Source organism: Aspergillus alliaceus (genome assembly GCF_009176365.1).
Source record: "Aspergillus alliaceus strain CBS 536.65 unplaced genomic scaffold BDW43scaffold_66, whole genome shotgun sequence".
Classification (NCBI taxonomy): domain Eukaryota; kingdom Fungi; phylum Ascomycota; class Eurotiomycetes; order Eurotiales; family Aspergillaceae; genus Aspergillus; species Aspergillus alliaceus.
The window spans coordinates 133,355-158,641 of NW_022474749.1; the positions used below are offsets into that span (position 1 = coordinate 133,355).

Genomic DNA, 25,287 nt, shown 5'->3' on the forward strand with positions numbered 1-25,287 from the left:
TTTGGGCTATTTTAACCGTTAGAGATAAACGATTGTTTGCGGCATCGCGCCCCCCTTTCACTCCTTATCTGAATCGAAACGAATCGTCAACCTGAATCCGGGGTTTAGCTTTTGCCTGTTCCACCCTATTTTATAGACCGCCCACAATCACTTTTGAGGAACAGGAGGGGATCCTGAGTCGAACCGTGCCTAATCAACATGTTGCTAATTAACAAATTGGCTGTATTGTCAGCTTTCGTCGCTTCGGTGACCGCTCAGACGTGGACCGACTGTGACCCTCTCAACAGTACCTGTCCCGCAGCGCCCGCCCTGGGCACCAATCACACTTGGGTCTTCAATCAGACCATGGATGACAAAATTTGGAAGATTACGAACGGCAATATCGACTGGACTGAAGATGGAGCGGAATTCTCCATCAGGAAGAAATTAGACTCTCCCACAATGCAGTCGACCTTCTTTATCTTCTTCGGCATTGTCGAGTCCCATGTCAAGATGGCGAAGGGCCATGGTATCGTCAGCAGTGTGGTGCTTCAGTCAGCCGATCGAGACGAGATTGATTGGGAATGGGTGGGCTACAATACTTCCGAGGTCCAGTCAAACTACTTTGGCAAAGGCAATGACACGTCATTTGGCCGCGGTGGCTTTCACTATGTGGAGAATGCTGATACTGAATTCCACAACTACACCACCTACTGGACCCAGGAGAAACTCGAGTGGTGGCTTGACGGCAATCTGGTCCGGACGTTGAAGTACGAAGATGCCGTAGATGGCAAGAACTTCCCCCAAACGCCTAGCAATGTTCGTTTTGGTATCTGGCCCGCCGGTGACCCTAAAAACGCCCATGGCACGATTGAATGGGCTGGAGGCGAGGTCGATTACAACGCTGGTCCCTACACCATGGTCGTGAAGAACGTGCGCGTGCATGACTTCCACACTGGCAAAGAGTACAATTACACAGATCATTCGGGATCGTGGGAAAGTATTCAGGTCGTCCAGTAAGTCCTGCTGTGGAAGGGTTCAAGACCCGATAATTGCATAAATCACATAGTACTGACGTTAGATTAGGGGCAATTCCACTACCGTGGAGCAGCTGAACAAGGAGCCAGAGAAATCCCTGAGCGAGAAATGGGCTGCGCTGCCAACTGCAGCTAAGACCGGGGTATACTGCGGTGCTGCAGCTGCCGGCGTTCTTCTCATCGCTGTAGGCGCCATTTACGTTATCAGGCAACGCAAGAAGGGTCGCCTCGAATATGCTCTCGACGACACTAGGTGGAACAATGAACGGAACGAGATGAACAACCTTCAAACCACTTGGAAAGCAAGCGAATGGGGACACAGAGGCTATCAACCAGTGAACTAGCCAAAGCTTCGTCAGAGATACCTAGGGACACGACAACACAATCCCTACGTTGATGATGAAAACGAAACAAAAGATGTTTTTTTTGGGGGGAGGATTTTCTGCCGCGCCACCTGCAAGGGGGGCTGGGTTGCCTTGCTGCACCCTTATGCACGTTGCAGCAGAGACCGAGCGAAATAATCTCGCGCCGGCTTTGCTGGCCAAAGTTGCGTGGGCTGGTTTTTAATCTCTTGGGGTTTTGGCGTCGCTTCGGTAGAGCGTATTGGGCTCATGATTTGCCTCACAATCCTTTTCCCTATTTTTCCAATTTATGTCTATATATATACCATTACTAACCTTTTTGTATTGTTTTGTTTGTTTTGCAACCGGACTTTCTTTGATTGTATATACTGAACTACATTGTATATCCAATTCTGCAGCCTGTGGCAGCGTCTCTCTCCTTCTCTTCCCTCTTTAGATGGTATATGGCAGTCATGATTGGGCTTTTAAATTCACCGCATTCCCTGTCCCCTTGCTTTTGGTCTCCCATTGTTTGAGTTGCGTCTGAAAGAATGCAGGGATGACACTCCACCGAAACATTACCCTAAACTACCCCGCAAACTTCCAAGAACAACAGTTATTCCTAAACAGATCATTGGACTCAATGACTGAGGATATCCTCTGTCTCGTCGGAGCTCCACAAGGGGGCGGCCTAGGTAATGGATCAAATACGGAGACAAAACAGGTAAACAGACGGACTTGAATTTTTGAACATAAACCCGGCGGCTTAGAGCCACCTCTTCTCATCCGAACCTAGAGGCTTTGGCATGATATCCCATCCAACCTCAACCCCTTGGATCGAGGCGGAATGGCGCACAGCGGTCATCTCACCAAAGCCTGTTGATCTTGTTTCCAGATACTCCCGGGGCACATCCGCCGTACACGTATAGTTCTGCGCCTGGAAGCCATCTTTGCCAGGGAACTGCCCCAGGGATCGCAGGTATTTCATCACTCCAGCAAGGGAAACATTGACCTCCCATGAACCACCTTCTGTAGCTTGCTTGTACAAAGCAGCTTCGACACCTGATGCAAGGAAATAACCTGCTGCATGGTCTAAAGCTTGGCATGGCATTGCCCGCGCAGGTTCGCCAGCACCATAATGTTCTGCTTCTGACACATTCATGCCGGAGCACGTTTGCACCAGTGAGTCAAAGCCACGCTTGTCAGACCAAGGACCAGCAGGCCCGTAGGCAGACAGGTTAGCGCAAATGATACCGCGGTGAGAGAACCGCTGAGCAAGAATGTCAGGCGAGAGACCGCGGGAAGCCAGACTACCAGGTCTATAGCCTTGAATAACGACATGAGCACCCTCAAGGAGCTGGGTGAGATCCTCATTGCCCTCCTCTGTCAGTAAATCGAGTTGTACTGTCCTTTTACCACGGCCGAGGTCACGGTCCAGGACCGGCAAATCAGGGAGGTTCGGGCTCGTTACCCAGAGAACGTCAGCGCCGTGGGCTGCCAATGTTCTCCCAGACAACGGGGCAGCAATCACACGAGAGAATTCCAGGACCCGGAGGCCTCGTAGGGATTTATCAGCATTTGCCGCACGCATTTCCAGTGGAAGACCAGTAGGTGCATCTCCGATCTTACGGAGGAGGATGGGGAAGTCGGCGACGGCACGTGCCTGCGGGAGGGCGTCCCATTCCGAGTAGCTGCGAAGAGCCGAGATCACCACATTGGCATCAAACGCTGCGGATTCGAGGTCTACCGAGCGCCAGGTTGCAATTTTGGATGCAACTTCAGCGCGGTCGGCATCGGGCGAGCATCCTAGAAGGGCCGTTGCACCGTTGCGATGATTGGGAAAGGAATCGTGGGCCCGCACATGTCCGTCTAAGGATTTATACAATCCACTAAGAGGACCCCATGTGTCAGGCAAAGTCTGACCAGAAATCGAATAAAGTCTCTCCGACTTGAACTCAATCACAGCATGCCGCCGAGGCACCGTCACCACCGGAGTTGCGATGGCGTTGCGGAGGGCATGAATCTGAGCGGCAAGCAAAGCGGAAAGACTAATCGATGCTTGAGCAAGATCTGCTATCTTAAAGGATGAGGGAAGGCCTAGTTCATTTCCACTGACCTGAAGAGATCGGAGGGAGTCCTCGGGAAGACCCAGGCCTTTCCATATGTACTCCACTGTGTCTTTCGCGGAAAAGGCCGTCCGGTCAACGACGAGCGACCCGCCCAAGTTCTTGGGCGACACACGACCGAGGATGTTGCTAGATGCCATGATGTTGGTAGAGTGCTGGAATGAAAGAGAATAAACCAGGTCGTAAGGAATTCGAAATAGCCGTCGTATCTTCAAGTCACATGTTTTTCGTGACGGTGTGAACGATTTAAAATCCGCGGAAGAACGGCACAAGTTTCCATCATGATTCGCAGCTCGGCATCATTGGAAAACGGCCGAACTTTATGGTGGATATATTTAACTATTGCCCTTCGGGTTTTCTCTTACCACCGCCGAATACGGATCATGAATTCCAGTTGCGCAAAAAAAAAAAAAAAAAAAAAAAAGAAAGAAAGAATACAAAGGGAAAAATGACCAAGAAAATAGAAAGAACTGCATACACGCCATGATGGAAAGCCAACCTTCACTATTTTCTGGTCACGATCTTCGTCTCGTGTAGCTCTCTCCAAGGATATGGAGGGATATCGAGGGATATACATAGTACTAAATCAATGTGAATCCATATGTACAATTCGGCAAAGGACGAACTTCTCCAATTGTGTCCTCTGAAGATCGAGCTGACCACTATCGCACGTCGGATGGGCTATGGTGGGCCGAGGACTACACTGAATACGGACAATGACGGAGTATCTTGATCCCGCTCGTTATGTCTCAAGCCGTCTATTGCTGCTGTGAAAATTAAGCATGGTAGAACGGTGGAACAGACCTGTCCTCAACGAGGCCGACAGATGCGATGGGCTCATTATCATTCATGGATCACGGTCAAGTGCATCTGTGAAAAGTAGCTGAGCTGAGCACTTACTCAAGATAGCAAACTCCCTCCTATTAAAAGCCGGCGCAAAACATGTCCGGTAACCGGTGTAGAAAGAGAAGTGAGTGATACTTCGATGCTTGTACAACAATGACTCCCTCTCTCTGACTGTGAAGTTAATGCCCCTTAGATGGGCCCTCCTATGCCTCTGTGGTGCTGCTGGTTGGTGTTAGGTAGCATGCTTAGACCACAAAACAGAGAAATATCTCAACCTGATAGGGACAGTGTTTCGTCATTGGTCGGAAGGGGGCAAAGTCCATATCTTGCGAGTTGCCACTCGACAGTCGATGAATGGTTCATGAAGCGGTCCGAGATATACCTATTCTGGAGCTTGACGGAACTACCCATATCTTGTCCCAGTGTCTTTTTCAATTAATCCCAGATATTTATTCTGTCTCTTGTTAGTCTGGCTTGAGAAGAGCAGCATCACATATGAGCCTTCGGGAACTACGCCTCATCGGCCACCTCTAGCCCTTTATTCTGCGATACTAAAACGGGGGATGCTCTACACCATGCACGACGCGAAGATTATTCCAATTCCAGAGCCCAGAGGCATCCCCCTGCTGGGAAACATTCTTGATGTCAACTCAGAGGCACCAGAGAGAAGCTTCCAACGACTTGCAGAGAACTATGGTATACTCTCCCACACATATACTCGCTGCCCTGGCTGTCATATCTCTTCCATATTTTCTTTTCTTTTTCTTTTTCTTTTGTTTTGCTACTAAGCAATCTACGATGGCACCGCTAATTATGCGCCTTATAAGGCCCAATCTTTCGGCTGAATATCGCTGGAACAACCAGAGTATTCATAAGCACACATGAACTTGTCGATGAGATTTGCAATGAGGAAAGGTTCACAAAGGTTGTGACTGCCGGCTTGAGAGAGATTCGAAACGGCGCCCAAGATGGTCTGTTCACCGCTGACTATCCTGGGGAGGAGAACTGGGCGATCGCACATCGCGTCCTGATCCCCGCTTTTGGACCGTTGATGATCCGAGCCATGTATGACGGTACGTTGTGATCCTGTCTCAGATACCGCACGGTATTCGGAGCGTTGATATAGGCTAGACATGTACGATATTGCAAGCCAGCTTGCTCTAAAATGGGCACGTCAGGGTTCTGATTCTACTATAATGGTCAACGAGGATTTTACGCGCCTGACACTGGACACAATTGCGTTGTGTTCCATGGGCACCCGGTTCAATACCTTCTATAGTGAAGAACTACATCCTTTCGTTAAAGCGGTGATGACGTTGCTGCAGGGGTCTTCTGATAGGACCTTTCGGCCGACATTACTAAACAATATGCCTACAAGGGAGAATAAGAAGTACTGGAATGATATCGGCTTTCTCAGAAAGTTGTCTCAACAACTTGTCGATGCACGCAGAAACAACCCACAAGACAAAAAGGATTTGCTTAATGCCCTCATCCTTGGTCGAGATCTCCAGACTGACCAACATCTCAGTGACGACTCCATTGTCAACAATATGATAACATTCTTGATTGCGGGTAGGTAAATATACACAAATTGCTTCTTTTAGGGCTGAATTTTTGAAACAGGCCATGAGACGACGTCTGCTACACTGTCGTTCCTTTTCTACTACCTACTTAACAACCCGCATGCATACCAGAGAGCACAGGAAGAAGTGGAGATGGTTATTGGTCAACGAAAGATTACAGTGGATGATTTGTCAAAAATGCCCTACATTGCGGCCTCACTGAGAGAGACACTGAGGCTCCAGTCTCCAGTTCCTTTGATCGCCTTTCATTCTCATCCTACCAAAAATAATGAAGATCCAGTAACCTTGGGGAAGGGTAAGTATGCTTTGAACAAGGATGAGCCAGTGATTGTTATTATGGCAAAGCTCCATCGAGATCCGAAAGTCTATGGTGATGACGCAGATGAATTCAAGCCAGAAAGAATGCTGGATAAAAATTTTGAGAACCTTCCTCAGAACGCATGGAAGCCATTTGGAAATGGTATGCGGGGTTGTATTGGCCGGCCCTTTGCCTGGCAAGAGATGATGCTTGTGGTGGCCATGTTACTACAAAGTTTTGATTTCCAAAAAGACGATCTCAACTACGACCTTCGAATCAAACAGACACTTTCAATCAAACCTGAAGGCTTTCACATGAAGGCAACACTTCGAAGAGGGCTAGATGCAGTCAGGCTGGCGAGCTTCCTGAACAGTAGTAACGACCCTTCCTCTGAACCCCCGCAAACAACTAACGGAGAACATAAATCTAACGCAAATTTGCAATCCCACGTTAAACCCCTGCATATCTTCTTTGGTAGCAATACTGGTACCTGCGAGGCCCTCGCTCGGAGGCTAGCTAAGGATTCTTTTGGGTACGGTTTTACGGCCAAGGTTGGATGTTTGGACTCAGCCATGGAGAATGTCCCTAGAGGGAATCCTGTCATTTTCATCACTGCCTCCTATGAGGGACAGCCTCCTGATAACGCCGCCCATTTCTTCGAGTGGCTCAGCGGGCTGAAAGGGACCGAGCTTGATGGAGTAAATTATGCTGTGTTTGGATGTGGCCATCGTGAGTCACAAACACCTGCCCTCCTCTTGGAGACTCCAGTAAGGCTTCGTTTGTCTGTAGTCTCGCTAATCATTCGGAATTATCAGATGACTGGTCAGCCACGTTCCATAGAATTCCTAAAGCTACCAATGATCTCGTAGAGAAACATGGTGGAACCCGCTTATGTGACATTGGTGTGGCCGATGCAGCCAATTCAGACTTGTTCTCCGACTTTGATACCTGGAGCGAGACTATTTTCTGGCCTGCAGTCAATTTGAAGTTCGACCGTACGTTATCACAAGGAGATGTGCAAAAATGCAAGCCTGCCTTACAGGTTGACGTCAGTTCGAGCATGCGAGCTTCCACGTTAGGCCTTCAGCTACAGGAAGGATACGTGATCGAAAACAAGTTACTCACAACACCTGAGGTCCCAGCCAAGAGGATGATCCTGTTCAGACTACCCTCAAATATGGCCTACCAGTGTGGAGATTATCTCACCGTGCTACCGGTGAACCCAGCTCACGTTGTTCGCCAGGCAATCCGCCGCTTTAATCTATCATGGGATGCCATGCTTACAGTCTGGAAGCCATCACAGGCATCAGTCGACATCACGAACATGCCCCTAGAAACGCCCATCTCTGCCTTCGAGCTTTTCTCAACGTACGTGGAGTTGTCACAGCCTGCATCCAAGCGCGATTTAAACACCCTTGCAGAGGCAGCCACCACGGATACAGACGCTCATACAGAGTTACGCTCACTCGCCTCCAGCCCGAGCCGCTTCACTGAAGAAGTCCTCAACAATCGACTAAGCCCACTTGATATCCTTATCCGCTATCCCTCAATAGATATAGCTCTGAACGTCTTCCTCGCAATGCTGCCCCCAATGCGGGTGCGCCAATACTCAATATCATCAACCCCATTAGCCCACCCTTCCGAGTGTTCCATCACATTTTCAGTCCTAGACTCACCCCACCTAGCAACAGAAAACAAACGATTCATAGGCGTGGCATCTACATATCTCTCTAAACTCCAACCAGGAGACCGCGCCCAAATCTGCGTTCGCGCATCCAACAACCGAGGCTTCAAACTCCCCTTGGACGACAAAACGCCAATGATAATGGCCTGCGCCGGAAGCGGCCTTGCACCCTTCCGTGGCTTCATCATGGACCGTGCGGAGAAGATACACGGACGGCGCGCGGACCCCATTTCCGATGATGACCACCTCGAGATTGGTAAACTGGCGAAAGCGACATTGTACATCGGTTGCCGCACAAAAGGCAAAGATGATATCCACGCGGCGGAGTTAAACGAGTGGGCATGCCAGGGGGCTGTTGATGTTCGGTGGGCGTATAGTCGGCCAAGTGATGGTTCGTCGGGTCGTCATGTCCAGGACCTCATGTTTGAGGATCGGGACGAGCTACTTGAACTTATCGATCGAGGAGCGCGGATTTATGCTTGTGGTGGGATGAGCGTTGGTCAGGGGATTTGTCAGACCTTCAAAGATATGTTTATTGAGAGACGGCGCGAACGGCGTCGTGAGGGGCGGGAGGATGTCCCCGACGAGGATGAAGATGTGGCTGCTGAGGAATATTTGAATACTTTGAAGACGGAGGAGAGATATGCGACGGATGTTTTTACGTAGTTTGTCTGTGTTGTTAATTGTTGATTTGCGATTTGAATTTTTTTTATTCAGAGACTGGAAGGTCAAAATTGATACATAATGTGGGTTATGAGTTATGAGCTGAAGTTGAATGAAAGATTGCTCGTGGATATTGGATTCTGATCGTCTAAACATGCCTTTTTCGTAGCTTGCTGGTTGTCATACTCATCATACCTCTTGTAGAGGTCTACCTGTGTACTTTTCTGTGATTACTGGTCTATTATTTCTCCAAGAATAGCTCAATACAATAGGTGTAGCTAATCGTCTTTTGGACATACAGTTTACACTATGAAAAGCACACAATCTATCACCCACATCTGTTTATTGACTCTCCTACATACATCTACCCCCTTTCTCCTGCATAACCACCATTCCACAATCACCATCCCTCATCATCACACTCTCCCCAGTTAGCAATAGCCGATATCAATCCGCATCTCTGCAATACCCCCGAGAAGCGTCAGGTCAATTAAGTAAAGAAGCGAGAGACCGATCCTCTCGGAGCGGGGAAAGAGCCGGAAGCAGTCGGACGAGGACCGTTGGTGAAGCCACCGGTGGACTTGGAGAAGGAAGTTCCAGATGGCTTAGAGCCGGAGCCCTCTCCGTGGTAACCCTCGCCATGATGGCCCTTGCCGCCGCGGTGACCCTCTCCCCGGTGGTGGCCGCCGGGGAAGCCACTGCCGCTGGGAGTAGGGAATCCCGTGCCAGAAGGAGCGGGTCCATCAGGCTGTCTGCTGGGGGCGGGCCATTCCGCTCCGCCAGAGGGGGCAGGGAAGTCAGGCTCTCCGCTGGGGGCGGAGTCAGGAGCACCTAAGGGAGTGGGAAAGGACCCGTCGTCGCCCTCTTCTTCGTCACTGCCTTCTTCCTGTTCCTGACGCTTCTGAGAGGGAAGGCCGGTTGGGGCGGGCCCATCGCTAGGAGCCGGGAAGCCACCGAAGGGCGATCCGGATGGAAAGGGGAGACCGGACGGAATGCCGGAAGGAACGCCGGAAGGAACGCCCGAAGGAACAGGGAACGGAAAACCTTTCTGATGCTTGTCGAACCATGGCCCGGGGAATCCCGCGTCATCGGAGGGAGCAGGGAAGCCAGCGCCGCCGGAAGGAGTGGGAAAGCCGGACGGGAATCCGCCGCTGGGAGTAGGGAACGGGAAGCCTCCCTCGTCACCGCCTTGTTGGCCCTCAGACGGGGGGCTAGATGGGATGGGAAAGCCGGATGGTTGGTTAGGGAGAGACTGGCCTTCGCCCTGGATGTGCTTGGGCAAAGCAAGGGCACAGCCCACAAGGCCCAGAGCAACAGCGTTGGAGAACTTCATTTGAATGACGGTTTGAAAGTTAAAGAATATAATTAGAGTATAAGATAGTTTTCGAAAGGAGTGCTTCTAAGGAATGCCAGATTCACTTAAAGATTGATATTGAGGTTGGTCCTGGGGAGAGATCAAATCCATGGGTGGATAGCTGGGTTTTATAGAGGTCGAAGGTCAGGGGCTATTATGCCGATTGACCAGAGTTGATCGAAAAATGGTACATCTTAGCCACGAGCACCTCATCAAAGTTGGATGTAGATCCCAAGCTCGGACTGCAGGGGTTCGCTTTCATGTATGCCAAACCTAATATTGAGAGGTGGAACATCGTGGAACCACATCAGAATCAGGTCGAGTCTTGTGTATCATTCCCTAAACGGGGCTTCTTCCCCACGGCCTAGGAGGTGCTTTCGGGTAAATTGATTGTAGCCCTAGAAGTGAACTTGGACTGCAAGGGCCACCTGGCGTACGAAGTCCCGGTACTCAAGCCGATGTTGAAGCAAATTACAAGCATACATTCGCAAGGACCAGTTTGAGTATACGCTGAGTATACCCTGCGCGCACCCTGAACACAAGGGCCTGTCTGGACTATGATGAAATCGCACACCATCTTGTCAGATATAGACATCTCATTCTCAACTTCCTGACGTGATATTTCTAATCATAGCGGAAGCACTGAGGGGCACTCAACCAGACGCCTTGAAATTTAACCCTAAGCTCGAAGCGCTTGCATTTAAGACGAAGATCTTTGTGTCTATGGAGAGTAGACCCACCGCGAGATGATCAACGTCCAATCCCATTGGGTACCCACGTGAGCGTTGCTCAGATCGACATTGTGGTCTGTCGAGCCACCAACTTATTCCAATTGGTGTAACGGACCCAAACTTCAGACAGCCTTTGTTTGAACCCCTGGAAAGGGGTACGGGATAGCGCAGCGTCAGTGTATTTGAAGTCATCTTAGTCAAGGAGTCAGACCATGTGGCGCGAAGTCGGCACTGTAGAAGAGAAGAGAAGCTTGGCACTAAGTAAACAGCAACTAAGAGTACGTAGTCCCGACGATCAATAATGAAGTAACCACTGGACCAATCTGGCTGGCCCAATAGGTAACCAGAGTCTTAAAGGAACCCGACAATACGGCCATGGAACGGATTATTTGGACCTAGAAACGATCGGGACTTGTTACTGCAACATTTATTGGAGGGATGAAGGCGCGTATGGGGTCCGGAAAGGCCGAGCGGCGGGAAAATCCAACGTTGAAGGTCAGAAGTAGATTGAATGAAGATACTAATGAAAGGAAATCACGCACGGGTGCCGGAGGCGGGGATGCTTCCTCCACCCCGAAGTCTCAACTTCAACATCTATCACTTCAAATGCCGGTACCGAGCTTAGTGACCTTCAACCCGGCACATACCATAGAATATAGCTTTGTGGGTCATTCAAATTCAATTCGATTCGATGGCTCCTCCCTTATGAAGTTTGTTCTGGAATTCCCAATGCCGCTGATTAAGGATGATCTTCTCTTGGTGTTCTTTCTTTTATTGAGATGGTCTTTTTCTATCCACCATGGTTTGTTTTGAAGCTTCAATAAATGAACATGTTAGGTAATACATAGTCATATTGGACACACCCGACTTGAATTTGCCAAGGAGGACATCTCGACCACACAATAAGCGTCATCGCGATCCGGGATAAGTCCTAGTCGTCGTCAGCTAGGCATCCACCACTGGCTCAATGATGAAACAATCCAATTGATTTGACTTCCCCCCACACCATTTAGGCGAATGGTCCGTTCCAAATATTCACGCTACTAGTCACACCTTATCAGATCAGCTCAAGCATCTGCCAAGCCTCCGGAATCTCCTTCCAAATCCCAAGTGCCAGCAAGCAAGGCAATACCCGGACTCAAGGTCTGGGCTCGCCTCGATGGATCAAAGCTGAAATCATCACCGTTTCGGGCTGACTGCAGAGAAGTGTAGGGATTGTCGAACGGAGCTGATCGAAAAAAAAAAAAAAAAGTTTTAGGGGCATTTGACACGATTTAAGATTGAAGTACGGAGGAACGGGTATGCACTCTTGTCTCTCGAGTCTCTTGGTCATGTCGCTATATTTGTCTGATACCCGGTTTTACCAGCCGGCAGTTGAACCTTGGCATCCTGACCAGCCAATGTGGAGTCGAATACTGAATAAGCATATACGGGGTAGAGTTTCCATGTCACAAAATATGAACAATTCAAAGGTCTCTAAATTAACCGTCTATGGTAGGGAACAAAGGTAACCTCTTTCGAGAGTAGAACTCACGCGCCGTATCCTTCCCCAAAGAATAGTATGGCTGGCTTCGGATGTGATAGAGAACTAAGGTAAAAAGACTAACCATAAAAATCCGGTTAGTGTGGGTTCAAAATCGCCGATCGTTAGAGCCAATAGGGCAATGGTCTGATATTGTCCTCGGTGAAGGCATTTTTACACGGCTTCAAAGCAGTATCGCTTCGTGTAGGACGCACCGCCCAGACCCAACCCTCTCAAGGCGCCTACAAGCGTTACTATCCTGATGGAGCTCGGGTGCTGTCGAGAATTAAGAGAAACATGCAGGACGTAGCTGCAGCACCAGCGAGTTAGTATGACATTCAACCCGTCACTCTTTTCCGTTACACGGGGAAAGTTCGGGCCAATAATTTGCAACAGCATCTGAGATAGATTGATGATGACGCGGCTCACCGGACACGCTGGAGTGTTTTAAGTAATCCTCCGGCTTCGCAGCATCCCCCGTGTTACTTGCTGGGAGCTATGTATCACAGGCGGAAGCCGCCACAAGGAACTCGTTAATCGATCAATCTCTTTACCCGCCGACCTCTAATGCACATTCATCACCTTGCGTTCATTGAGGATCGAGACGCCAGTATTGGATAGGCCATATGCTGGAATGTCCTGACACTAGACGTAGGATAGATAGCATCATATTACCTTGTTCTCTCATTTTCCAAGCATGGGATGCCGAAGGGTTGCCTCCTTCACGAAATAGAAGGCGTGGCTTCGACGTGAAACCAAAATTTGATTATCACAATTCTCGCCTCAACGTACGTCGTGACGCCGAGCTCAGACATCACAACTCGCCTTCGGTGCCATCATTTGTGCACCGTATACCCTGCGATACATCACCTCAGTCATTGCATAACGTGTGTTAGCTCTTGTTGACCCCCAACAATTCCACTAAGATAAAGAACCACCAGAATAGTTATTATAACCGCGTGTGTGGCTTCATGGTCATTCTAGCCCAAGACGTAGTCATAGCACTTGTTCAGTCTGTGAAGCAGCTGAGCTTCGGCCCGACAAAGAGAGCCAGAAGGGAAAAAAAAGAAACACCCAGGGTCCTTCATTCCTTCTGCCCTCAGAAATGATGAAAAAAATTGAAAAATTGGCTATACTTAGCGACCAAGCAAATATCGCTTGAAACAGCTTCAATACACTCCAGTATTAGCATCAGTAAGCACCTTTAGAGCTAAAAAATGATGTACTATATTACGAGATTATCTCACTTTGAAACATCGTTGTGATCGAATATTATAAAGGATGTCATGAATTGTGACTCAACAAAGTATCTATGTAGATGTAGACATCAATCTTGTAGTTCATGCCTGAAGAAACCAAACTAGGGAGCTCTTATCGATGACTAATCCTCGATGGTCTAACGGTCATGATTTCCGCTTGTCATTCTAAAATCAGAAACAAGCGCGGGAGACCTGGGTTCGACTCCCAGTCGGGGAGATTCTTTTTTTTCTCTTTCTGTTTCTTTTTGGAACATCTGCTACAGTTACTTAACTAATCTTATTGGTGCTTTAAGTTGTATTTTCTCGGGATATAAGTCCGTTTGTCCCTCACAGATAAATATATGTCCTACGTAGTTCATCTTTACTATCTATATATTCGTAGATTATTGACAAATAGTATTGCTTCAGCTTTGCACGCATGCCATTCAAAAGTATATAAATGGACAGTTGAACAGTCATCCAATGAAAGGGTATTGGAAAAGAAGGGATCCTAGAATGAAGGTAGCATTCCTCAAGTCCAAGATATTATTAACCCCCCCACCCCTTTTTTTATACTAAACTAACAACATGTCAAGAGTGGATATTGCCTAGAATGAACCTTAACCTAAATTAGGCAGACGAATAATGACTGCCTTATTGCCTGGTGTAACCAACCCTTGCAATTCAACTCAAGACCATACAAACAACCCACACTTACAACCACCTGTTCCCTAGCAAATGGCCCAATGCTGCACTTCATCAGACACCTAATCCAGCGCGCCTGGAAAAGGCCCTCCAGCCTCGCCTTCACGCTCATCGCGGCCTTCATCATCACCCCCGTCTTCCTCTATCATCTCCTGGCCTACCTCGCCAATGATCCCCGTCTCGTCCCCAGCGCATTCCGCACCGCCAAGAACATCCTCCTTGTGACCGCGCATCCTGACGACGAGACCCTCTTCTTCAGCCCCAGCATCCTCTACCGCAGCAAAGATGCGACGGTCAATCGCGCTCTATTAGCGATATCATCCGGTATGCATAAATCCCCTGTCCATACCCATTATCACTATCTACCCAAGCTATACAAGCGAGAAAACAACTACATACCATCCATTGCTCAAACAAAGCATCAAACCCATCTAATAACTAACCTTCCTCCTGAAAAGGCAACTACGAAGGCATCGGCGACCTCCGCCACAGCGAACTCCAACGCAGTTGCGCTGAACTGGGAATCAAGGCCGAGCGATGCGTGAATCTCGACCACTACGAACTGCAAGATAATCCGCAGAGATGGTGGCGAGAGGATCTAATTGAGGAGCTCGTGGCGCAGCACGTCAAGAAATGGAATATTGATTTGGTGAGTTTCTTTCCCCCTAATCTTACCTTCGCTTTCTTTTTCTTTCCTTGTTGTCGTGCTGAGCTGACTATATGCGTGGTAGATCATTACGTTTGATGACGGGGGTATATCGGGACATATTAATCATCGGGCGGTTAGCGCTGGTGTGAGGTTTGTTTTCTCTCTCTCTCTTTATTTCTTTGTTTATTTTGTTTGTATTTTGGTGTGTGGATGTGGGTTGACGGTTGATGTAGTAAATATATATCGAAGAATGCACAAGGCCCCCCGGCATATGCGCTGCAGACTAAGTTCCTGCTGCGGAAGTATGCCGGGCTGGTTGATTTGGTTCCGACGTCGGTGCCATTTGCAGGTCGTATTCTGAAGGCGCTTTTGACGGCTCCGCCGGAGTATGATGGGCTCAAAGTTGGGGATGGGAAGGGCGGCAAGCCACGTGAGGATCCGTATGAAGATAAGGCGCTTTTGGTTAGTGACTGGCGGACGTATTTCCAAGCGCGGAGGGCATTCGGTCAACATGGGAGTCAGTATTCCTTTGATCGGGTGTTTTATCTGCTCATCAGTCGGTATATGTGGTATAACGACCTGAGAAAGATGGTCTAATTAGATGGTTTGGAGTATGGGGTTTTTGGCGATGAATTTAATATTATGCGGATTACCGTAGTCCTAGGTGGTTACTGTATGTACTGTACATGATGCGTAGCTCGCCCGTTGCTCTCAGTAAACACATTGGGAAAAGCGACAAAGAGAAGAAGAGATGTAGAAGAGAGAGAAGAAAAATCGAGTATCAAACAACCTTTTCCGAGACCTTGAAGATCGACGTGGACGTCTCCACTTTTGTCCCGCGTCGTCGCGCGGCAATCACCGTCAAACTTACTATACAACCACCCACCATGGCTACGGTGAGAATACAATACAGCACTCGATTCCCCACCCCCTCGACCATCCGGAGTAAAAGCGCATCGTTCGCGTGCCAGGACGATGTCCCTAGATGTCGGAAGAGCGGAGTATCCACGAACCCATTCAGCATGTGCATATTCGGACGATCGGGTGGACCGGACAAAATACGGAGCGAAGTTCGATTAAACTGAGTAGTGTAGATCGTCCTACGCAAAACTCTACTTAGTACGATATATCATCGGATAGCAAAAGAGACAGACAAACAACTTACGACGCATAATGACACCCGGTACTAAACATCACAGTCACATATGGGAGGAGGAACCACCGCCGATTGAAACGAGGCAGGTTGTAAATCAAATCACGAACAAAAGAGTTATTCCGGCTGGACAGGAGCATCCCAATAGAAAACCCAGCCGGATACGCAGCGGGAGCGACGAAATCAAATCTCCGCAGTGGCTCCAGCGACCGCTTGCAAACAAGGTCCAAGTCCAGGATCGCGCCTGTGATAGAAATAAGTATGGAACGCACTGTCCTCATTCCCCGCAACGGGGCCGCAGCCCGTGCGTTAGCGATACAAGGAGCTCAACTCACCTCCGTACTTGTATAGAATCATATATCGCAGCGCATCCACCTTCTGAACGAGGTATGGGTAGTTGTTCCATGTATCCTTCAGATGCGGAAAGTTTTCCCGAATGAATTTATTGGCTGTCGCATCGTCCCAGAAAATGGTCTCCCATTCTGGATGTATCCTCAGACATTCTTCTCTGGCTGCCTGCCATTCCGGTCGAATCTCTGACCCGCCCAGGTGGACGTGGTGCAGTGTGTTGGGAATCAGAGGCGGGCTTTCTAGTTCTGATGTCGGTGGTATAGTATCGTATGCGCGAAATGTGACGTCGAATTGGTCGCGATCTAGTGAGATGATGGATTTGGTGGCGGACTCTTTCCAGACGAAAGGCATTCGGAGTAACAGGTGAAGCTGGGCAGCCAATGGCGATGTGAGGAAGAGCAGGAGGGTCGCTAGAATGATAAAAAGGAGTAGGTGGGCTCGCAAGCAAAACATGACTGACAATGTCTGCCGTCAGTCGACACGTAAAAGACCAGACTGTTTGGCAACAGAGGCGACTGACTTTAAGACTGACAAATGTCCGTCAGGCGATATGGTGGGGGGACGGGGCGAAAAATGTGGAAGGATGTGGTTGGCATGTAGAATGGTATATTGTTGCACAGCAATGAAAAGGGAACATGGTATTGTTGAGGCTGGAGGGTACAGTGTCTGCATAAAAAGGCAACAACGCTCGTAAACTTACAAGCAGCAAACAACCCCGTGTGACTGCCAACGAGGCTTGACCATTGGGATCTACAGCATGCAAGCTAAGCTTGGAGGCAGCATAGACCCTGTTCCTTCACCAATGCCAAGCCTCGGATTTCGATGCGGTTACATTCTTGCATATCCCTTTCCTCGTCTATACCCTCTCTGATTTGCCAGTATTTTCCTTCTTTTCTTTTCCCTCTCATGTGTCATGTGTGTTACATCACATCTACCACCATGATGACTAACAGGAAAGGAATGTATCAGTCGGGTGTCCAGAGTAGCACGAATGACACCATTTCAAGGCCACTAGGAGTTCCATAGTCCGTAGTACGTCTAAATACAATCGGCTAGATTGAAGTTGTCTCTATTAATCACTAGGGATAACACAGAGCCGTTTCATGAGAAGTTGTTGTGTGATATCGCTTGGTACATATTGAATTACTGCGACTAGTAGTAAGTAGTACTACTGCATCGAGGCCCTGATTGATATATGAACATCAAGATCTACTTGGTGTTTCTACTAACATTCCTAATGCGATTAAGCATGAACACTAAAATTTACAGGAAGTTCATCATGCCCGAGTCGGTAAGGGCCCGAACCTTAACGGAGAACTATGATCGAAACGCACTAGTGATGAATTATGGTCCAATAATATCTATTTGTACACTCACTACACCAATCTCGGTAAAAGCCATAGAATTGAAAAATCAAATGAACGCGGTGCCTCAGGAACACATCAATCATTGGCCCGGGCTTATCGGCGTTTGTCCAATACCAATGGTAGTAGATAAAGAAGATGAAGGGGGAAAAAGAACCCTCGTACAGTCTGACCAAAAACCTGTCAAGTGAGATTAAATTTAGCCGTGATTACCCATACAAACAAAGTCTGTCGGTGAATGGTCCACACTGATGCCATCGGGCTCGGTGTTTGCATCAACATTCGCCAAAGACCAGACGCCGAGAAGATAAAATGATAAGATTTCTGTTTGCTACCAAATCTCAAACCCCAATACCACGTATATAAATCCAAGCAAGATGTCCCAAAATAAAAGTATCGCCATTATCGGCACCGGTCCTGCTGGAGCCATTGCGGTCGATGCGCTAGTTCAGGAAAACTCGTTCGATTTAATCCGCGTCTTTGAAAGACAAGAAAAGGCCGGCGGGTGTTGGTAGGCAACTTTCTGCGAAATCGATTAGCGCATCAATTTGATTAACGGAAACTAGGGTCTCACGAGAAAACGAGAATGCTGTACCTTTGGATATTGACAACCTTTCAGCCAGAACTGCAGATGGGCCGGTTCCAATTCCCGCCAATCTGCCTCAACATGTTCCCACATTGTCTCAGCATCGCTACTTTGACTCTCACGTCTACCCCACTTTGCACGCCAATGTGGATGCCTCGGTCATGGAGTACTCTCAGGAACAGATTCCGAGAATCCTCTCGGAATGGTCTGTTGGCGTCCATGGACCGGATACTCCTTTCCGCCATCACACGGTGATCAGGCAGTATATCGAGGATCTATTAAACCGAAATGGTTACCAAGATCTTGTGGAGTACAATACGACTGTTGAGAGAGCGGAAAAGGATGCCAAGACCGGCAAATGGACCTTGACTTTGCGGCGTGCTGGTCAACCGAATGGCTTCGATTACTGGTGGACCGAAACCTTCGATGCTTTGGTGGTTGCCTCAGGGCATTATGCGGTACCATATGTACCTGCAATCGCAGGACTTAAAGAGTTTGCGGCGAAATACCCAGGCAGTGTGGAGCATACGAAGCAGTACCGTGGCCCCGAACGGTACAAGGGCAAGGTAAGATGTCTCTGATGTGCAAGCGTTTGAAGAAAAACATCTCTCTTTGATGGTTCAGCTGACTGGTATGTCAACAGTGCGTAATCACCGTTGGAGCTTCTGTTTCCGCGGCAGACACCGCCGTTAGTCTGGTGAACCATGCAAAGAGTCCCGTTTATGCTGTTGTGCGCGGAAAATACAACGCTTACTTCGGAGACGAAGCATTCAGGCACCCGCAGATCGAGCGTCGACCACCGATCTCGCACATATCTAGCGATAATGGGGAGCGGACAGTGCACTTTGAAGATGGGACTTCAGTATCAGACGTGGACCATATCATCTTTGGTACTGGCTTCACATGGACCTTGCCTTTCTTACCCGATATCCCAATTCGAAACAACCGTGTACCGGATCTCTATTTGCACGTGTTCCATCAGCGGGATCCCTCTCTAGTGTTCTTAGGAGCGGTATGTAATATCTGAATACCCACTTGACAATTTCCAATAACTGATTTGAGGAGGTTGGTGCTGGGTTGACTTTCAAAGTCTTCGAATGGCAAGCCGTAGCCGCCGCGCGCGTTCTGGCCGGAAAGGCACAGCTGCCGTCTCTGGAAGAGCAGCGGAGGTGGGAAGAAGACCGCATCGCGAAGAAGGGTGATGGCCCGGGATTCTTAATGCTGAACCCCGACTTTGAGACGTACTTCGAGCAGCTCCGACAGCTCGCGGGCGAGCCTGCCGAGGGAGAACCGGGACGGAGACTACCGCCGTTCAAGCAGCAGTGGGTGCATACTTTCAATGCTGGACATCAACGGCGGATCCGCATGTGGAAGAGAGCTAATAAGGCTGCTGGGACACAGAGCAAGCTATAGAGATAGATATGTATGCTGGTGAGTTATATAAATGTCTGCTGACATAGATAGTATACCCACATCTATAGTTATTGCTCAAGCAATTTGATACAGAATCCATTTGCAGCCTTTTGTAGTGGAGGCGTCAAACCAGTGTGATGAATATGTTCTATTAACCACAAAAGTAGGGACCGAAATAAATGAAAGAAAAGTAAAGAGAAAAGATCGAAACAAAACACTTCGAAGCTATGCTGTACTTGCCTTACATACAGATCTGTATTTACACGCACTGCAGGGCACAAGGGCTAGACATTAAATCTTCATTGGAAACAAAGAACTTGGGTCATAAAAGCTACGCATATCCACCCGCCGTGAGAAAAGAAGATAAACCCATAGCTAGGATTCTCGTCCTGTCCTGCCCGCCACTTCATTCTCCTTGTGACCTATATACTCACGGAGCTACGCCCAGAATCATCTAATACCACCGGATGCGTGTCAGCACAAATAACACAGGAAATGATACGACAAAAGGATTACAGACATTCAAATCTGGTAGAGAGTAGGTTTTTAGGGTACGCGAGTCTCTCGTAAATGTTTATCGGGTTAGACTACGCCCGACATAGCAAGGGAAACGAAGGCCAGGGAGTCAAATACATAAATAGTGGACTCTGGCTTGAGCTCAATGCTTTGTCGGATGGACCCCACGAGATCGCAGGTTTACATTAACTCCCCATCGACATTGACAGTCTCTGTGGATGAAGCGAGTAGGTCCAGGTAATCTACGTTAAATTATCCGTAAGCCTCAAGTCCAACGTCCTACAATGCCAATAGTGTCCCTTTAGCCGGAACCCTTTGGGGAGTAGGTCACCATCCCAGTACAATTCATAGCCTTTGGAGTTCACATTCACTCATTCCAGTACAGAACCCAGTTGTTCAAGTATATCATCAGGTATAGTGATGCCGTCTTGGGTCTATTCCACAAAATTTGCGGAATTTGGGTCCGCAAAGCAATATAATAATAACAACAATTAATTAAGGTCACCAACTTCTGCTAAGACATTCTTTGCTACAAGCCCCCAGATATAGGTTGAGAAACCATGATGGCTAGCTAGTTAAGGATTGCGGTAGCTGCAGCCGTCTCTCGGGCCGGAGGAGATGAAGGAAAAAGAGAAGAAAGGAAAGAAAGGACGAGGGGGGAAAGGTGGAAATATATAGGATGAAAGTCTGGAACAGTGAATGATCTCGTCCTTAGTTTAGAGTATTCATTCACATAACATCAGTATTCTAGAATGAGTTCACTTGATATTAAACTTTGGTAGAGAGAAAGTAGATGAGCAGAGAGAAGAGGCGTTAGTTATTCACTGTAATCCAGCAACCACGATGTGATCCACTATCTTGTTTCAGATGCCTGGCTACCTACGAGAGCAGGGTAGGAAAACTAGAAGTGCCACCCCCAGACAAGCAATGTCCGGACATATCACTGGGACCCTCGGCAACAGGATCCAAAACACTGATCCCCAGCTCTTCGGGATGGACCCCTACAGCAGGATCCAAAACACTGATCGCCTACAGATGAAGTGAGTATGGTAAACAAATATAATATGTGCATGGTATGTATACCATTGTGTCTCTTCTGGTATTTATGTTCGAAGCTTGAAATGCTCTGAAGACTGACGATAGCTGCCCTATCCATTGTCAATCTCTAGTAACATATTGGTAGCGCTAACCGTACCCGTCCTTGCAAATGACAGAACCACCTTGATCCTGACTGTTTCTGAGTTTCGTAAATCCAAGGAGCCTGGACTTTACTGAAGTAATACTCATTGGAGGCATATTGGGAATACTGAAGGTTGAGAAGGGTAGAAAGGGAGATGGGTTGGATATCGGCATCATCTATAGCTACCCGATCATTTATGTATACTGACAGAGTGTCTAATGGTGGATAGTCCCTTCGGAGCTTTCAACCAAAAATGCTGGTCTATCCCTTATCGAGTGGAGGAATTGACGCTATCACGTATTGTGGCACACAGGGGAGTGTGAGTTGCCGCAAAATGCTCCCTTAATTGCGCAGGTATGGCATGCCATGGCGCATTCTTGACCATGCGAAGATCCCTTGCTTGATTAGGCAATAGCCATCCTGGACATAATGTTATAAGTAAGCCATTAGTACCCATATCGACACAGGGATTCTCATTGCTGTAGACAGCTACTATCTGTAGTTATATGTCTGGAATTGGAGCGATTTAAAATGCGATTCAAGTAGAACGATACTCTATGCATGGCAGCTTTCTCACCCTATGTTCCCCTCCATAGGGTGAGGGGCGAGGGGCGTAGTTGCATGTAGATACCTTCCTATTATATATGATCCCAAATCAGGATCAGGCTGTTGAATATGCACTTACAAGCCCCTGTCTCTGAATTGGGCCAAATACTCATCCCACGGCGATCGCATCACCGGCTTATCCTTTGATGCCCCACACATAGGCAGGAACTTTGATGAAATGGAGATGAGATGGGTGGATGTGCTGTGAAGTGGAACCTGGTCAGGATGATTTCTATAACCGGTATTTGCTTTGGTTATTCCAACAAGGAAAGACTTCTATTATAATGTAGGGTTACTTAGTAAAAACCCAACCCCGAATTCTTTATACGATTGTTATATATTACATGGGAGAAGACTTGATTCTACGATCATATGTGTGATCTAGCTAGCAAGATGGAGTCACTACTTCAATCTAGAAGGATTCACCAAGCGGTTGCCCAAGAACTAGCTGGGTGTGAGAAACAGTGCACCTGCGGTGGTGAACATGGGACAAGGTAAGCAGAAATATATTCGGATCCTCTGAGGTATATGAAAGATATGGATATATACGTGTTTGTATACTGGTAAACTGACATTGGCCGCGGCATAGTAACCAACATGTTGCCCTCCAGCTTCCCTCCATGCCACCACCATATTCCGATGTCTCCAGCGATGAGACGTCGTGTGATTCAGTAATCCACGTTGGATGGGCAGGTCCAGATGATAAACTCAATCCCGTGAACTGGAGTGTTGCACGAAAGGTATTCATGACGGTCCTTGTCTCTCTGATTGGGGTCTGTGTCACCGCGGCTTCAACCATTGATGCTGCAGGGGTATCCCAGTACATCGAGGAATTCAATACTTCGGAAGTCGTGGGGTCTCTGACAACAGGTATCCGGCCTTGGACTACTTCTTAACTTGGCAGTGCTAACTGTACCAGCCCTGTTTTTGATCGGGTTTGCTTTCGGTTCCTTGGTCTCAGCTCCCTTTTCAGAAACTTTCGGCCGCAATGTTGTGTACATTTCAACCATGGTTCTGTTTCTCCTGTTTATCATGGCAGCTGCCTTGGCACCTAATCTTCCGAGTCACCTTGTGTTTCGCTTCATTGCTGGGTTCTTCGGCTCCACGCCCCTTAGCTGCGCCGGTGGGACAGTTGCAGATCTGTGGGATCCAGTACAAAAGACATATGCATTTATTATATACGCCATTCCCGCGTTAGGTGGTGCCATCCTTGGACAGATGATCGGGAGCTTCATTCCATCCACTCTCGGATGGCGTTGGCTGGAATGGATCATCCTGATACTGGGAGGCGCTGTGCTGGTGGCAGTGGCCCTCCTACAGCCCGAGACATACGGAGGCCTTTTGCTACAATGGAAAGCGTCCGCCCTCCGTAAGCAAACCGGAGATTCGCGGTACAACGCGCCTATGGAATTGAGATCAGAGACCTTGCAACGGCGAATAGTTATTGCGATCTATAGGCCTTTTGCGTGGCCTTACTCGGAACCGATTATTATCCTGATATCCCTCTATCTTACGGTTATTTTTATCATCCTATTCACATTCCTGGAAGGCTACAGATTTATCTTCGGAGAGACATACGGACTTTCACAGGGACTTACTAGCATGGCCTGGTGTGGGATATTCGTCGGAATGGTCCTAGTCTGTCTAATTGTCCCAGTCATATACTCATGGACCCGCAAAGAATACGCCGAAACGGCCCGGATCCGACCAGAGACTCGACTGTGGTATGCCATGCTCGGTGGTGGTCCTGCAGTCCCAATAGGTCTCTTCTGGATGGGATGGACTGCCCACGTACGTTTCCCTTATATCTTCCAATGACCACCTTAGTAATGAGCAGTTAGCCTTCAATCAGCGTCTGGTCCCCTCTCGCTGCGTCCGTAGTATTCGGCTACGGTGTAACCACCATCTTCATCAGCGCAAATATGTATATCATTGACACGTATAATGTATACTCCGCTTCCGCTTTAGGATTTACGGTATTCGCGCGATACTTGGTCTCAGGTGGAGTTCTGGTGGCTGGAAGCACAATCTACAAGAGATATGGCACCCACTATACACTCACTGTCTTGGGTGCTATCAGTGCTGTGATGGCAGTTATCCCATACCTGCTGTACTACTATGGGCCGCGTTTACGGAAGAGGAGCAAGCATGCCGTTCTAAAAGACTGAATATGCGAGAATGGGCATAATCAGCTGTAACAAACTTGCATATAAGTAGCGTTCCTCGTCACAAGACCGAACTACAAAATCGAACCAAAGACTGATAATACCGAAAGCAAAATAGCAAAGACCATCCCTTCCATGAAAGCTGAACTCCCTACTCCCGACTCTCCTCCAATAAAGCCCTAAGCCCATTATCCATATTCCTCCACGAATATCCTCAAAAGCCTCAATACTAACACTAACCCGCTTAACCCTCCCAGCCATAAAATTCGACATCTTCCTCCACTTAATCAAGTTCTCCACATACTGAAAACCTCTCAGCTTACTCGGTAACCGCCTCGCATCCTCCTCCCTCTTCATAACTATCATAAACACCGGCCCAAACCCATGCGGCATCTGCCTGCGCAACCAATCCATATCCCCCGTCTGCAAATTTGCATGTTTAGCTTCCTCAACAACCTCATTCCCCACTGCCTCCCCCAACATCCTAACCATCCACTCCACCAGCGCCGTACAATTCTCACCCTACCTCCGACACCTCATATCAAGCGTCCGCAAAGTCCGCAACCCAAGTCAACCCTCAGCCCCTCCCAAAAATATACCCTTAGGAGCCTAAGGTGTGCGCCCTATTTATTTAATACAGGCCACAGTCCAATCACGAATCGGTCCGTAACCTTAGTGGCATACATCTTGAGTCCCTGATTGACTTGCTAGGTTATTTAGAGGGGTAACTTACTGAATGGTGACGATGCTGATCTAAAATATAGCTACACGACGGGTTCATCATCATTCAAATGGCTTGCATTGCTTTTGTTGATCCGGGTGTATAGGGTTCGGATTGACTCGTAACACCACCTTAACCTCTCATGTCTTAGCTCTACGTTAAACATGAGCAGGGGATATAGATAATAGTAAAAGTACATTGAAAGTTGATTTCCCATCTTGCGCGCAAGTTCTTGTATTATCAACTCCATCATTGGCAATGCTACCTTGCTAAAAAGGGCTAATACATATCCCAGATCTTTCAGCGGTACCCAATCCCATAGCCATCAAGCAGTCATCTTCTCGTAAAGTAGCTAACTTAGGGATTGGAGTCGTCACTGTTAAGCGTCATCTCGCCCAGCTCATCTTCCGATTCAATAAGCACATCAACATCACGTACGGAAACATTACTTGCTCTAAATGATGTATATGACGTGG

General features: G+C 48.1%; 8 protein-coding genes and 1 non-coding gene across 9 annotated transcripts; 6 read left to right on the plus strand and 3 right to left on the minus strand.

The window, feature by feature from the left end:
- The first annotated feature begins 110 nt into the window (after positions 1–110).
- On the plus strand, positions 111–1,638 carry BDW43DRAFT_219189 (glycoside hydrolase family 16 protein). The gene is made up of 2 exons (XM_032039377.1): positions 111–995; positions 1,066–1,638. The coding sequence occupies exons 1-2, from the start codon at positions 199–201 to the stop codon at positions 1,358–1,360; spliced, it is 1,092 nt and encodes a 363-aa protein (XP_031895203.1). The 5' UTR covers positions 111–198; the 3' UTR covers positions 1,361–1,638.
- A 473-nt stretch (positions 1,639–2,111) lies between these two features.
- Positions 2,112–3,726, minus strand: BDW43DRAFT_219191 (CAIB/BAIF family enzyme). The gene has a single exon (XM_032039378.1). It carries the CDS (start codon positions 3,621–3,623, stop codon positions 2,124–2,126), a length of 1,500 nt encoding a protein of 499 aa, XP_031895204.1. The 5' UTR covers positions 3,624–3,726; the 3' UTR covers positions 2,112–2,123.
- Positions 3,727–4,904: 1,178 nt separating this feature from the next.
- Positions 4,905–8,560, plus strand: BDW43DRAFT_303973 (bifunctional cytochrome P450/NADPH--P450 reductase; the record flags this gene model as incomplete). Its single annotated transcript, XM_032045510.1, has 5 exons — positions 4,905–5,025; positions 5,157–5,402; positions 5,461–5,901; positions 5,953–6,939; positions 7,026–8,560. The coding sequence occupies 5 exons, from the start codon at positions 4,905–4,907 to the stop codon at positions 8,558–8,560; spliced, it is 3,330 nt and encodes a 1,109-aa protein (XP_031895205.1).
- Positions 8,561–9,047: 487 nt separating this feature from the next.
- BDW43DRAFT_315996 (extracellular proline-rich protein) lies at positions 9,048–9,890 on the minus strand (the record flags this gene model as incomplete). The annotated part of the gene is made up of 1 exon (XM_032048180.1): positions 9,048–9,890. One exon carries the CDS (start codon positions 9,888–9,890, stop codon positions 9,048–9,050), a length of 843 nt encoding a protein of 280 aa, XP_031895206.1.
- Positions 9,891–13,549: 3,659 nt separating this feature from the next.
- BDW43DRAFT_t212 lies at positions 13,550–13,640 on the plus strand. Its single transcript has one exon. It is a non-coding gene; the product is annotated as a tRNA-Asp (tRNA).
- A 421-nt stretch (positions 13,641–14,061) lies between these two features.
- BDW43DRAFT_219253 (PIG-L family deacetylase) lies at positions 14,062–15,860 on the plus strand. Its single transcript, XM_032039379.1, has 4 exons — positions 14,062–14,431; positions 14,566–14,756; positions 14,839–14,906; positions 14,990–15,860. Exons 1-4 carry the CDS (start codon positions 14,149–14,151, stop codon positions 15,351–15,353), a joined length of 906 nt encoding a protein of 301 aa, XP_031895207.1. The 5' UTR covers positions 14,062–14,148; the 3' UTR covers positions 15,354–15,860.
- On the minus strand, positions 15,538–16,713 carry BDW43DRAFT_315998 (glycosyltransferase family 32 protein; the record flags this gene model as incomplete). Its single annotated transcript, XM_032048181.1, has 3 exons — positions 15,538–15,856; positions 15,922–16,153; positions 16,245–16,713. The coding sequence occupies 3 exons, from the start codon at positions 16,711–16,713 to the stop codon at positions 15,538–15,540; spliced, it is 1,020 nt and encodes a 339-aa protein (XP_031895208.1).
- Positions 16,714–18,001: 1,288 nt separating this feature from the next.
- On the plus strand, positions 18,002–19,640 carry BDW43DRAFT_323002 (uncharacterized protein; the record flags this gene model as incomplete). The annotated part of the gene is made up of 4 exons (XM_032049660.1): positions 18,002–18,135; positions 18,191–18,776; positions 18,854–19,222; positions 19,276–19,640. 4 exons carry the CDS (start codon positions 18,002–18,004, stop codon positions 19,621–19,623), a joined length of 1,437 nt encoding a protein of 478 aa, XP_031895209.1. The 3' UTR covers positions 19,624–19,640.
- Positions 19,641–22,318: 2,678 nt separating this feature from the next.
- BDW43DRAFT_303977 (MFS transporter) lies at positions 22,319–24,093 on the plus strand (the record flags this gene model as incomplete). Its single annotated transcript, XM_032045511.1, has 4 exons — positions 22,319–22,419; positions 22,515–22,795; positions 22,845–23,716; positions 23,767–24,093. The coding sequence occupies 4 exons, from the start codon at positions 22,319–22,321 to the stop codon at positions 24,091–24,093; spliced, it is 1,581 nt and encodes a 526-aa protein (XP_031895210.1).
- Between the last annotated feature and the right edge of the window lie 1,194 nt (positions 24,094–25,287).

Coding starts and splice junctions, on each gene's coding strand:
- BDW43DRAFT_219189 (XM_032039377.1), top strand. CDS start 199: ATGTTGCTAATTAACAAATTGGCTGTATTGTCAGCTTTCGTCGCTTCG. Junction 996..1,065: donor GAAAGTATTCAGGTCGTCCA/GTAAGTCCTGCT, acceptor ACGTTAGATTAG/GGGCAATTCCACTACCGTGG.
- BDW43DRAFT_219191 (XM_032039378.1), bottom strand. CDS start 3,623: ATGGCATCTAGCAACATCCTCGGTCGTGTGTCGCCCAAGAACTTGGGC.
- BDW43DRAFT_219253 (XM_032039379.1), top strand. CDS start 14,149: ATGCTGCACTTCATCAGACACCTAATCCAGCGCGCCTGGAAAAGGCCC. Junction 14,432..14,565: donor TCTATTAGCGATATCATCCG/GTATGCATAAAT, acceptor CCTCCTGAAAAG/GCAACTACGAAGGCATCGGC. Junction 14,907..14,989: donor GCGGTTAGCGCTGGTGTGAG/GTTTGTTTTCTC, acceptor CGGTTGATGTAG/TAAATATATATCGAAGAATG.